Source organism: Lutra lutra, chromosome 14 (genome assembly GCF_902655055.1).
Source record: "Lutra lutra chromosome 14, mLutLut1.2, whole genome shotgun sequence".
In the NCBI taxonomy this organism is placed as follows: domain Eukaryota; kingdom Metazoa; phylum Chordata; class Mammalia; order Carnivora; family Mustelidae; genus Lutra; species Lutra lutra.
The window spans coordinates 79,453,468-79,466,999 of NC_062291.1; the positions used below are offsets into that span (position 1 = coordinate 79,453,468).

At 44.0% G+C, this 13,532-nt stretch overlaps 1 protein-coding gene across 13 annotated transcripts in view; it reads left to right on the top strand.

Moving 5' to 3' along the window:
- Positions 1–13,532, top strand: part of TACC2 (transforming acidic coiled-coil containing protein 2) — a 205,913-nt gene that overhangs the window by 12,406 nt on the left and 179,975 nt on the right. For 11 of the 13 annotated variants that reach the window (XM_047703147.1, XM_047703149.1, XM_047703139.1 and 8 more), the window contains exon 2: positions 4,560–4,637. In XM_047703147.1, the coding sequence (XP_047559103.1) occupies positions 4,605–4,637 (33 nt within the window). In that variant the 5' untranslated portion in view covers positions 4,560–4,604. Of the gene's footprint in view, positions 1–2,072; positions 2,194–4,559; positions 4,638–13,532 lie in introns of those variants that run through there. The other 2 variants (XM_047703135.1, XM_047703143.1) reach the window with 1 other exon arrangement.

A 13,532-nucleotide genomic window follows, 5' to 3' on the forward strand; every position in this document is an offset into this window, starting at 1 on the left:
AATGTGGACACTCTGGATTCCATAGTGCCTGGCATCTGAACATGTCCCCAGTGCCCAGGCCATCTATTATAAGAGATGGAGCACCCGTTTCTGGGATGGAAGCTGAAAAGTCAGTCTATTTATTTGTTCCCTTCCCCACTGGCTGTGGCCACCTCTGGGCACCAGAGGCAGCGGTGGTGGGATGGGTGTCAGTGGTGATGCTCAGTATCCAGCAGTCGTGACAATGGCAGTCCAGGGACCAATGGTGGCAGAGGGGATGGTTCGTGGAAGGAATTCACACTGCCAAAAGTACGCAGCTGAAACTGAATACGGAACATTCCCCACATTCAACGTCCTCATGCAACTCCACCATCTTGGTTGGCCATCCTCTCTCCCTCCTCCTCTCCCCTCAGGAGTCTGCCTCCAATCCTCCCCTTCTAGTTCTCTACGTTTGCCCCCTGTTGCCCCCTGAATGACCTCTCTTCATTTCCAATTAGCTCATCCAACATATTTCACTTAGAAAAATTCTTCCTTAGAAGAATTCTCCTGTGATTTGGGTGGGGTGGGGAAAGGGGAAAGCTAGCATTCTCGTTTCTTATCCCACCAGTCCTTAATTGTACAGAAACCTGGTGTTAATAAACATAAAAGTAACAGTTTTCAGATGTTCCTCCTGCCCCCCACTCCATGGAACTCCTTTTCCAAACAAGAGTGGATGCAGAACCCCAAGATGTGAAACACACACACCTTTAAAACACGAGGCGAAATTCATGTCACACAAAATTAACCATTTTAGAGCGAACAGTGCGGTTGTATTTACCACATCCGCAATGCTGGGCAACCACTACTTCTATCCAGTTCCAGAAATATTTTCATCACACCGAAATAAAACCCTGAACCCATCAAGAAGTTACTCGCCCTGCCGCCAGCCCTTGCAAACCATCAGCCTGGTTTTTGTTCCTCTGGATTTGCCTCTTCTGGACGTTTCCTATCTGTGAAATCGCACAACATGTGACCTCTTGTGTCTGACTTTTTTCACTCAGTAAGTCTTTGAGGCTCATCTGGGTTGGTTACAGGAATCAGAACTTCACTCCTTTTTATGGCTGGTTAATATTCCCAGGTATGAATGTGCCACAGTTGGGTTACCCATCCGTTTGTTGAATCCTACACACTTCTGCTCTGTCGGAACCGCAAGTGGGGGCCGCGAGATCCCCCCACCCCCACATCCAACACTCTCCTCCGAGAAGCTCCCGCTCTCCTCCGAGCTTGGTCTCCAGGAGCCTTGGGGGCAAAGCCAACTTGTTTCCCTGGAGAGGTCACACCCCGTGGCAGGGATCGGGGCTTCTGCAGAGAGAGGGACTCTGCCTCCAAAAAACAAAACTGAACCCGGCTGCATCCATGCAGAAGAGTGGCTGACCCGTGGAAACAGAAGGAATCCTGGGAGGTGGGAGGCTGTCGGGCTCCAGGGGCTCCCAGCGGCTGCCCGTGGGTCCCACCCAAGGGCCCCGAGGCCTCCTCCGCCCCCTTGGGCAGGTATGCCTCTGCGGGCCCCGCCAAGCCTGTGGCTTTTTATGACTTCACTTGTTGAAACTGAAGCCACGCCTCGGTGAGTACATTCTCCGCACAGCACACCATCCAGAGGGGCCGGACTGCCGGCGTCCTCGTAATTGCACAAGTTTTCTCTGTCTTGCCCCTTTATTTAGGGGGGATTTCCCCAAGTGCCACCAGAAAGCCCTTGGTGCATTTTGCTCCTTTTCCGGACGGAAGGTCTGTCCCTGCTCTGCTGCGGAAAGGGGCGAGCAGACGACCCGGGGAGGGAACACCCAGCTTGCAGGGCAGGACCAGGCTGAGCGCTTTGGTGCGGTCAGGTCACGAGGCCAGGTTTAGTCGGGATAAGCCCTCTCTGAAAGGAGCCCTGCTCCTGTAATAACGGGGAAAATCCTCTGCGTGAAGGGCCCGCGCCACCCTGGGCTCAGACATGCTGATTCCACGACCGGGCGATCCCAGCGGCTGCGCACGGCCCCACAGCCCAGGTAGGAGGCGCAGCTGGTTCGTGTCAGTGTCAAGGGCGGAGACGGCTTGTTTGCCCAACTGGATGACGTGGGTCAGCGCCTCCGAGGAGGCCTCACCTGCCTCTGAATGGGAGAGAAAGTTCAGTGGCTAGAAAGCAGACCTCCCGAGGGCCCGCAGCCTCCAAAGCCCCAGACGTTCCCGAATGTAAGTAGACGGCAGAGCTGCACCCGCCTGCCTTCCTGGTCTTGGGGGAGCCCGAGGGGCTGGCGGTGCTGTCGCTTGGGAGGAGGGTTCCCCAAACGGCCACGTCTTCTCACCGTGGTTTTGAAATTTACACGGAGCCAGAAGTAGGTTTTTTATTTTTTAAAGATTTATTTATTTTAGAGAGAGAGCGCCAGCCCAAGCAGGAGAGGCAGAGGGAGACGGAAAGAGAAAATCTCAAGCAGACTCCCTGCTGACCGCAGAGCCCAACACGGGGGCTCCATCTCCCCACCCCAGAGGTCATGACCTCAGCCGAAATCAAGAGTCCGAGGCTCAACCGACTGGGTCACGCAGGCTCCCTGAGCCAGAAACAGTTTTGTCATTGTGGTTACTCTATTTTCCTATAGCAAAAGCTAATTCAAATGCTCTGATTTTTTTATAAAGATTTTTATTTATTTAATTGACAGAGAGCGAGAGAGGGAACACAAGCAGGGGGAGTGGGAGAGGGAGAAGCAGTCCTCCTGCCCAGCAGGGAACACGATACCGGGCTGGATCCCAGGACCCTGGGATCATGACCTGAGCCAAAGGCAGTTGCTTAACGACGAAGTCACCTAGCCACCCCAAGTACTCTGATTTTTAATATAATTATTTAATTTAATCTGGTGAATGAGTTGCAAAAATTAATATTACATTGAACTGAGTGGTTTAGTGGGTTAAGCGGCTGCCTTCAGCTCAGGTCATCATCCCAGGGGGAGCCCTGCAAGGCGGCGTGGGGGGTGGGTCCTTGCTCAGCCGGGAGTCTGCTTCTCCCTCTGCCTGCCGCTCTCCCTGCTTGTGCTCTCTCTCTCTGATACATACATACATACAATATTACATCGAACTGTATGAAATCCCAACTGTCTGTAGGTTAAACTGGTGAGCAAGGGGAAGTGACAATCCTTGATATGGGAGTAATGATTAACACTCATCATGGTTTGCTAATGAGGCATCATTTTCCAAATGAACCTCAGAAAAAAACCCTGAAGTGATTAATTTTAGCTACATGAAGATTTTTATGTTCTGTTAGCGAGGATATGACTTTTTTTGTCCATCTTATGAACAGTAATGGCAAGAAAAGTTTAAGGAGTTGTATCCTTTTGACCCAAAGGTTTGGAACGAGAGAAATCAGTCGTTCACTACAGTGATGTCACTTCGATTTTCTCAGTTTGGGGGCCTTTTGGTGCTCCTGAAAATGCTCACATGTTCTTTTCCAGTGGCCGTTCAGTACACGTAGCACGCAGTAGCTACTCAGTCCGTGCTGGCTTGAGCGCATAAACAATCATCGGACACATTTTATTAGAAGTGCGTCAATCACTGCAGTTTTCTGGGCAAATATTGTGGTAGAGGAAACCTTGACTTAGAAGGCAGGAGACGGAGTCGTGTTTTCCGGCTTTGCCTTCCCCACACTGGGTCTTTGGCAAGCCCTCTTTCCTTCTCTGGTTTCAGTCCCCCCCCCCCCCCGCCACCCCGGATCAGACTGGTAATCTCTAAGGCTCCAGCTCTAAAAGTCGATAATTTTACAAGTTTTCTGTAACTTAGTTTCTCCGGTGCCGCAAAAGCATGGGTAAGAGTCCCCGTCCTGCTGGTGTTAGGGGGTCTTGTGGAACTCTGTGAGCTGTGTGGACGCCTCCTCACGACACGGTGATCAGTCATCAGTGTCGCTAAGTGAGCCCGATGGAATGGGGTCTAGTGGTCTGGGCCGCCTGCCGCTGTACCTGATGACTGATTCCTTGTCTGGCCCCGGCTATCCATTTTCCTCCCCAAGAAAACCGTTCTGCCTTCGTAGAAATATGTGCAGAAGCGAAACTGACTTGATGAAACAAGTGCTTAGAGTAAAAAAATACAAAAACCATATGTTGCCGAAGGGAAGTGGGTTTCGTGCCTCCTGTTGTGGGACACCAGGCTCTGTGGTCGCTTGTCGGGGGAGGTGCCACACCCGGCATTTCCAGCATGAGCACCACTGGGAACAGAGAGCACCCCGAGAGCGCCACCCCTGGAGCTCTCTTTGGCACCTGCGTCCCTTCTGTCACTCCATTACTGGACACACCTCTGTGTGTGCATTGGCGTTCACACACACTCAGGAACAAACTCGTTTTTCAGAAGCGGCTGCCAACCCCGGGCTGGGGAGTAAACACAGCAGCCCGTCCTGGGAAAGAAGTCTGGGAGGCATATAGCAGAAGAAAACAGTTCAAGGGTGATTTTTCCATGATGTGACCGCAGAGATCCATTTTTCCCATCATCTGGCTTTTGAGTTTGGGGAGACATGCCGCAGAAAAAGCCTCAGATCTCCTTCAATTTTACAGATGTGTATACCTTTTTATTTCTTCTAGTGGCTTCTGGTAAAATTCTGAGGGACGCTGGCACCTTGAATCGCCATGGGCAACGAGACCAGCACCTCGGGAAGCCAGGTGGGTGTCAGGGTCTCCTCCCCACCCCAACCTACGAGGGTCCCTTGACTGACCTTGACTAGATTTTTTTTTTCAGCATCTCCTCTCCACCCAGGAAGGAGCAAGCTATAACACAGATTATGCATAGATACATATCGACACATATGTATTTCCAGAAGCATTTACCAGTTGCATTTTCAGAATTCTTGTATCAAGGCTAGCCCTGGTTTTATAAACCATATTTAAAAAAAAAAAACTAGTTTATTTTTTTTTAAAGATTTTATTTATTTATTTGATAGACAGAGATCACAAGTAGGCAGAGAGGCAGGCAGAGGGGGGTGGGAAGCAGGCTCCCCGCTGAGCAGAGAGCCCGATGCGGGGCTTGATCCCAGGACCCTGAGACCATGACCTGAGCCGAAGGTAGAGGCTTTAACCCACTGAGCGACCCAGCCCCCTCCCCAAAAAAACCTAGTTTAACTGTTTATTCCGTGCTTTTAAAATTGACATAGTAAGAATTTGGCATATTTTCCCCAGATTGTGTCCCCCGCAATCCATTTACTTCTGTGGATACATTGGAGGGGGCTGAAATAAAAACTTATCCACACTTCTCCCCAAAATAAAGTAATGGCCCTTAAAGAGTGATCTTCAAATCTGTCGACGTTGAGCAGATTAAACGTGAACTATCATTTCCATGTTAGGGAAGGTTTTCACAACTGAGGGATGAGCCTTAACTGCTTGATGGCACATACAGCTGGGATTCTTAACATATATTCAAATTTTATAGCAATTCTGCATTTTCAGTTTGAGAGACTTAATTCAATGCCCTGGTGAACAAAATCAGGGGGATGCTTTCCTGTTTATCTCACACACCGTGGAAATTTCGGATTAATGGTATTGAGTTTTTTGAAGGAGATAATTGGATCTGAAAGCCAGCATAAAGCAATCTGCTTTCCCTCTGCTGCTTCTTCCCTATGATATTCTTTTCTCAAGGAGGAACAGGAATCATCAAGACAAAATGTGGCAAATTCCCATGCCAGAAAAGTAATTGTGGTCAATGGCAGGATGTGAGACAATAGGGAGAAGGAAGGACTGTGGCAAACAGGAGGGATCCTGTCCTGTTGTCTGATGGAGGCCCCACCGTCAGCTCCGACTGATGGCTGCCAGGTGGGAGTGCAGGCCCAGTGTTATAAGACCTTCCTATCTCTTCAAGAGAAGTCAAAAGGCCACATTTTTCTATGAAATCCTATAGTTAAATTTGTTTATGTTGAGACAATGGTAGATGAGCTGACTGTCGCAAGACCCAATACAGAGAAGTCCCTGATCCCTTTACCTAGTTTCCCCCGGGGGTAGCATCTTTCGAACCACAGTGCACACTCATATCCATGTTGAGACAGTCAAGATATAGAACTATTTCCAGCACCTGAAGGATCCCTTTCCATTTCCTTAGGGCCATGCCCACTACCTCCTGTTCCCCACTCCCAACCCCTGGCGCCTCCTCGTTTGTCCTCTATGTCTGTAATTTTGGCTTCCTGAGAATGTTCTGTAAATGGAGTCACATGGTATGGGACCTTTTGGAATTGGCTTTTTTCAATCGGCTTAATTTCCTGGAGATTCATCAAGGTTGTTACATGTTTCAGTAGTTCACTCCTTTTACTTGCTGAGTCGTGCTTCATGATCTAGAAATGCCTGCGTTGTTCCCAGCTTGGGGTGAATACCAACAAAGCTCTTGTGAACATTTGTACACGGGTTTTTGTGTGCGTGTGAACATGTTTCGTTCCTTTGACGCAAATGCCCAAAAGCACAATTGCTGGGTCATTGTTAGTTGCGTGTTGTATAAGGAACCGCTGAACTCTCAGGTAGAATCTCTGTACCATTTTTCATTCCCACTAACAATGAGCCATGGATGAGTGATTCCCGTTTTGCCACATCCTGCCCATCGTTGGTGTTGTCCCTGTTTGGGGAGGCCATGCTGATACGTGTGTTGTGATGTGTCGCTCTGGGTTTCATTTGCATTTCCCTGATAACTGGTGTGGCTGATCTTTCTTTTTCTTTCTTTTTTTTTTTTTTTAATTTTTTATAAACATACAATGTATTTTTATCCCCAGGGGTACAGGTCTGTGAATCACCAGGTTTACACACTTCACAGCACTCACCCCAGCACATACCCTCCCCAATGTCCATAACCCCACCCCCCTCTTCCAAACCCCCTCCCCCCAGCAACCCTCAGTTTGTTTTGTGATATTAAGAGTCACTTATGGTTTTTCTCCCTCCCAATCCCATCTTGTTTCATTCATTCTTCTCCTACCCCCTTAACCCCCCATGTTGCATCTCCTCTTCCTCATATCAGGGATATCATATGATAGTTGTCTTTCTCCGATTGACTTATTTCGCTAAGCATGATACCCTCTAGTTCCATCCACATCGTCGCAAATGGCAAGATTTCATTTCTTTTGATGGCTGCATAGTATTCCATTGTGTATATATACCACGTCTTCTTTATCCATTCATCTGTTGATGGACATCTAGGTTCTTTCCACAGTTTGGCTATTGTAGACATTGCTCCTATAAACATTCGGGTGCATGTGCCCCTTCGAATCACTACATTTGTATCTTTAGGGTAAATACCCAGTAGTGCAATTGCTGGGTCGTAGGGTAGTTCTATTTTCAACATTTTGAGGAACCTCCATGCTGTTTTCCAGAGTGGCTGCACCAGCTTGCATTCCCACCAACAGTGTAGGAGGGTTCCCCTTTCTCCACATCCTCGCCAGCATCTGTCATTTCCTGACTTGTTAATTTTAGCCATTCTGACTGGTGTGAGGTGGTATCTCATTGCAGTTTTGATTTGTATTTCCTTGATGCCGAGTGATGTGGAGCACTTTTTCATGTGTCTGTTGGCCATCTGGATGTCTTCTTTGCAGAAATGTCTGTTCATGTTTCTGCCCATTTCTTGATTGGATTATTTGTTCTTTGGGTGTTGAGTTTGCTAAGTTCTTTATAGATTTTGGATACTAGCCCTTTATCTGATATGTCCTTTGCAAATATCTTCTCCCATTCTGTCAGTTGTCTTTTGGTTTTGTTAACTGTTTCCTTTGCTGTGCAAAAGCTTTTGATCTTGATAAAATCCCAATAGTTCATTTTTGCCCTTGCTTCCCTTGCCTTTGGCGATGTTCCTAGGAAGATGTTGCCACGGCTGAGGTCGAAGAGGTTGCTGCTTGTGTTCTCCTCAAGGATTTTGATGGATTCCTTTCTCACATTGAGGTCCTTCATCCATTTTGAGTCTATTTTCGTGTGTGGTGTAAGGAAATGGTCCAATTTCATTTTTCTGCATGTGGCTGTCCAATTTTCCCAACACCATTTATTGAAGAGGCTGTCCTTTTTCCATTGGACATTCTTTCCTGCTTTGTCGAAGATGAGTTGACCATAGAGTTGAGGGTCTATTTCTGGGCTCTCTATACTGTTCCATTGATCTATGTTTCTGTTTTTGTGCCAGTACCATGCTGTCTTGATGATGACAGCTTTGTAATAGAGCTTGAAGTCCGGAATTGTGATGCCACCAACTTTGGCTTTCTTTTTCAATATTCCTTTGGCTATTCGAGGTCTTTTCTGGTTCCATTTAAATTTTAGGATTATTTGTTCCATTTCTTTGAAAAAATGGATGGTATTTTGATAGGAATTGCATTAAATATGTAGGTTGCTTTAGGTAGCATAAACATTTTCACAATATTTGTTCTTCCAATCCAGGAACATGGAACATTTTTCCATTTCTTTGTGTCTTCCTCAATTTCTTTCATGAGTACTTTATAGTTTTCTGAGTATAGGTTCTTAGCCTCTTGGTTAGGTTTATTCCTAGGTATCTTATAGTTTTGGGTGCAATTGTAAATGGCATGGACTCCTTAATTTCTCTTTCTTCTGTCTTGTTGTTGGTGTAGAGAAATGCAACTGATTTCTGTGCATTGATTTTATATCCTGACACTTTACTGAATTCCTGTATAAGTTCTAGCAGTTTTGGAGTGGAGTCTTTTGGGTTTTCCACATATAGTATCACATCATCTGTGAAGAGTGATAGTTTGACTTCTTCTTTGCCGATTTGGATGCCTTTAATTTCCTTTTGTTGTCTGATTGCTGAGGTAGGACTTCTTGTACTATGTTGAATAGCAGTGGTGATAATGGACATCCCTGCCATGTTCCTGACCTTAGCAGAAAAGCTTTCAGTTTTTCTCCATTGAGAATGATATTTGGGGTGGGTTTCTTATAGATGGCTTTGATGATACTGAGGTATATGCTCTCTATCTCTACACTTTGAAGAGTTTTGATCAGGAAGGGATGCTGTACTTTGTCAAATGCTTTTTCAGCATCTATTGAGAGTATCATATGGCTCTTGTTCTTTCTTTTGTTAATGTGTTGTATCACATTGATTGATTTGCGGATGTTGAGCCAACCTTGCAGCCCTGGAATAAATCCCACTTGGTCGTGGTGAATAATCCTTTTAATGTACTGTTGAATCCTATTGGCTAGTATTTTGGTGAGAATTTTCGCATCTGTGTTCATCAAGGATATTGGTCTGTAGTTCTCTTTTTTGATGGGATCCTTGTCTGGTTTTGGGATCAAGGTGATGCTGGCCTCATAAAATGAGTTTGGAAGTTTTCCTTCCATTTCTAGTTTTTGGAACAGTTTCAGGAGAATAGGAATTAGTTCTTCTTTAAATGTTTGGTCGAATTTCCCTGGGAAGCCGTCTGGCCCTGGGCTTTTGTTTGTTTGGAGATTTTTGATGACTGTTTCAATCTCCTTACTGGTTATGGGCCTGTTCAGGTTTTCTATTTCTTCCTGGTTCAGTTGTGGTAGTTTATATGTCTCTAGGAATGCGTCCATTTCTTCCAGATTGTCAAATTTGTTGGCGTAGAGTTGCTCATAGTATGTTCTTATAATTGTCTATATTTCTTTGGTGTTAGTTGTGATCTCTCCTCTTTCATTCATGATTTTATTTATTTGGGTCCTTTCTCTTTTCTTTTTGGTAAGTCTGGCCAGGGGTTTATCAGTCTTATTAATTCTTTCAAAGAACCAGCTCCTAGTTTTGTTGATTTGTTCTATTGTTTTTTTGGTTCCTATTTCATTGATTTCTGCTCTGATCTCTATGATTTCTCTTCTCCTGCTGGGTTTAGGGTTTCTTTCTTGTTCTTTCTCCAGCTCCTTTAGGTGTAGGGTTAGGTTGTGTACTTGAGACCTTTCTTGTTTCTTGAGAAAGGCTTGTACCGCTATAAATTTTCCTCTCAGGACTGCCTTTGCTGTGTCCCACAGATTTTGAACCATTGTGTTTTCATCATCGTTTGTTTCCATGAATTTTTTCAATTTTTCTTTAATTTCCTGGTTGACCCATTCATTATTTAGAAGGATGCTATTTAGTCTCCATGTATTTGGGTTCTTTCCAAATTTCCTCTTGCGATTGAGTTTTAGCTTCAGAGCATTGTGGTCTGAAAATATGCAGGGAATGATCCCAATCTTTTGATACCAGTTGAGACCTGATTTAGGACCGAGGATGTGATCTATTCTGGAGAATGTTCCATGTGCACTAGAGAAGAATGTGTATTCCGTTGCTTTGGGATGGAATGTTCTGAATATATTTGTGATGTCCATCTGCTCCAGTGTGTCATTTAAGGCCTTTATTTCCTTGTTGATCTTTTGCTTGGATGATTTGTCCATTTCAGTGAGGGGAGTGTTAAAGTCCCCTACTATTATTGTATTATGGTTGATGAGTTTCTTTGATTTTGTTATTAATTGGTTTATATAGTTGGCTGCTCCCACGTTAGGGGCATAGATATTTAAAATTGTTAGATCTTCTTGTTGGACATATCCTTTGAGTATGATATAGTGTCCTTCCTCATCTCTTATTATAGTCTTTGGCTTAAAATCTAATTGATCTGATATAAGGATTGCCACCCCTGCTTTCTTCTGGTGTTCATTAGCATGGTAAATTGTTTTCCACCCCCTCACTTTAAATCTGGAGGTGTCTTCGGGTCTAAAATGAGTTTCTTGTAGGCAACATATAGATGGGTTTTGTTTTTTTTATCCATTCTGATGCCCTGTGTCTTTTGATTGGGGCATTTAGCCCATTAACATTCAGGGTAACTATTGAGAGATATGAATTTAGTGCCATTGTATTGCCTGTAAGGTGACTGTTACTGTATATTGTCTCTGTTCCTTTCTGATCTACTACTTTTAGGCTCTCTCTTTACTTAGAGGACCCCTTTCAATATTTCCTGTAGAGCTGGTTTGGTGTTTGCAAATTCTTTCAGTTTTTGTTTGTCCTGGAAGCTTTTTATCTCTCCTTCTATTTTCAGTGACAGCCTAGCTGGATATAGTATTCTTGGCTGCATGTTTTTCTCGTTTAGTGCTCTGAATATATCATGCCAGCTCTTTCTGGCCTGCCAGGTCTCTGTGGATAAGTCTGCTGCCAATCTAATATTTTTACCATTGTATGTTATAGACTTCTTTTCCCGGGCTGCTTTCAGGATTTTCTCTTTGTCACTAAAACTTGTAAATTTTACTATTAGGTGACGGGGTGTGGACCTATTCTTGTTGATTTTGAGGGGGGTTCTCTGCACCTCCTGGATTTTGATGCTTGTTCCCTTTGTGGCTGATCTTTCATGAGCTTGTTGCTGTCTGTGTGTTCTCTTTGGTGAAAAATATGTTCATGTCTTTTATGCATTTTCTAATTGTTTTTTTTTTTAAATAAACTGTTAAGAGTCTTTATACAGTCTAGATACTAATCCTTTGTCAGATTGTGGTTTGCAAATATTTTCTTCCACTCGTAGCTTGCCTTCTCATCACCTGAACAGGGTCTTTTGCAAAACAAAAGTTTTTTGAGGTGCAATTGATCAGTCTTTCCTTTTCCTTTTTTTTCCGAGTCTGATGCTTTTGGTGTCAAATCTAAGAATTCTTTTTCTACCCCTACGTCCTAAAGATTTTCTCCTATGTTATGTTTTTCAAAAATGGTATAGTTTGACATTTTATATTTAAGCCCATGGTCCATTTTGCCCTCATGTTTGTGTGAATTTAGGTTGAAGTTCATTTTCTATGTTTTTTTCTGTTTTCTTTTGCCTGTAAGTGGCCATCTCTCCACTGCCATGTGCTGAAAACACTATTCTTTCTCTAGTAAGCTGCTTTTGCATCTTTGCCAAAAATCAGTTGGTTGTATTTGTGTGGGTCTGTTTCTGGATTCTCTTTTCTATTCCATTGATCGATGTCTACTCTTCTGCTAATACCACATAGTCGTGATTACTGCTGCTACATACTAAGTGCTCTTCCTTTCAACTACTTTTCAAAATGTTTTAGCTCTTCTAGGACTTAAAACCTTCCATATAAATTTTAGAATAAGTTTGTCTGTGTCTAAAAAATTCTGTGATGGGATTTTGACAGGGATTACATTAAACCTATAGATACACCGGGGAAATTGACTTCTCGACTATGACGAGTCTTCTAGTCTGCGAACACACAGTGCTTTTTTTAAAAATTTCTTTCATCATCATTTTTATAAATTTTAGCATATAGATACTGCCTATGTTTTTTTTAAATTTTTTTTTAAAATTTTATTTGACAGAGAGAGAGAGATCACAAGTAGGCAGAGAGGCAGGTAGAGAGAGAGGGGGGAGGAAGCAGGCTCCCCGTGGAGCAGAGAGCCCGATGCGGGGCTCGATCCCAAGACTCTGGGATCATGACCTGAGCCAAAGACAGAGGCTTTAACCCACTGAGCCACCCAGGCGCCCCATAGATACTGCCTATGTTTTAAGTGTATGCCTAAGTATTTCATTTTCTTTGCAGTAATTATAAATAGTACTGTGTTTTTAATTTTGGTTTCCACATGTTCATTGTTAGTGTATTGATTTTTTTTATGTTGATCTTATATCCTGTGACCTTGACTTTGCTAAACTCACTTATTTGTTCCAAAAGGCTTTTTTGTAGATTAATTGGGATTTTCTATCTAGGCAATCATGGTATTTGCAACTAGAGAGAGTTGCATTTCTTTTTTTTTTTTCGATTCTTTTTCCTGCCTTACTATTGTGGTTTAGGAATTCCAATATTATGTTAATTAGAAAAGGTCAGAGTGGACATCCTTACCTGGTTCCCAGTTGTGGGGGAAAAGTATTCTGTCTTTTACTGTTAAGTAAGATATTAACTGCAGGTTTTTGTAAATTCTCTCTCTCTTTCTTTATACTAACTTTCTTTCTTTCCTTCTTTCTTCCTCCTTCTGCCCGCCTGCCTGCCTGCCTGTCTGCCTTCCTTCTTTCCTTCCCTCCCTTCCTTTACCTCTAGGCCCAATATGGGGCTTGAACTCATGACACTGAGGTCAAGAGATGCGTGCTGTACTGACTAAGTCAACAAGGCCCCCCCATAAATTTCTTTGTCAAGTTAAGGAAGATCCCCCCCCATTCCTAGTTTGCTAAGGATTTTTATCATGAATGGGCATTGCATTTTTTCAAAAATTTTTTATTATTCTGTGTCAATTGATGTAGCTGTATGATCTTTCTTTCTTAGAGAGAAAGAAATTGATTGATTTCCTAATGTTGAACCAGTCTTGCATACCTAGAATTAGTCCTACTTGGTCATGGTGTATAATTATTATAAAGACTGTTAGGCTTGATTTGCTAACATTTTATTGAGGATTTTTGTGTCCAAATTCACAATAAACATTGCTTGGTGGTTTTCCTTTCTTTCTCTGGTTTTGGTATCATGTTAAAACTAATCTCATGGGGTACCTGGGTGGCTCAGTGGGTTAAAGCCTCTGCCTTCGGCTCAGGTCATGATCGCAGGGTCCTGGGATCGAGCCCAGCATTGGGCTCTCTGCTCAGCAGGGACTCTGCTTCCCCCTCTCTCTCTCTGCCTGCCTCTCTGCCTACTTGTGATCTCTGTCTCTGTCAAAAA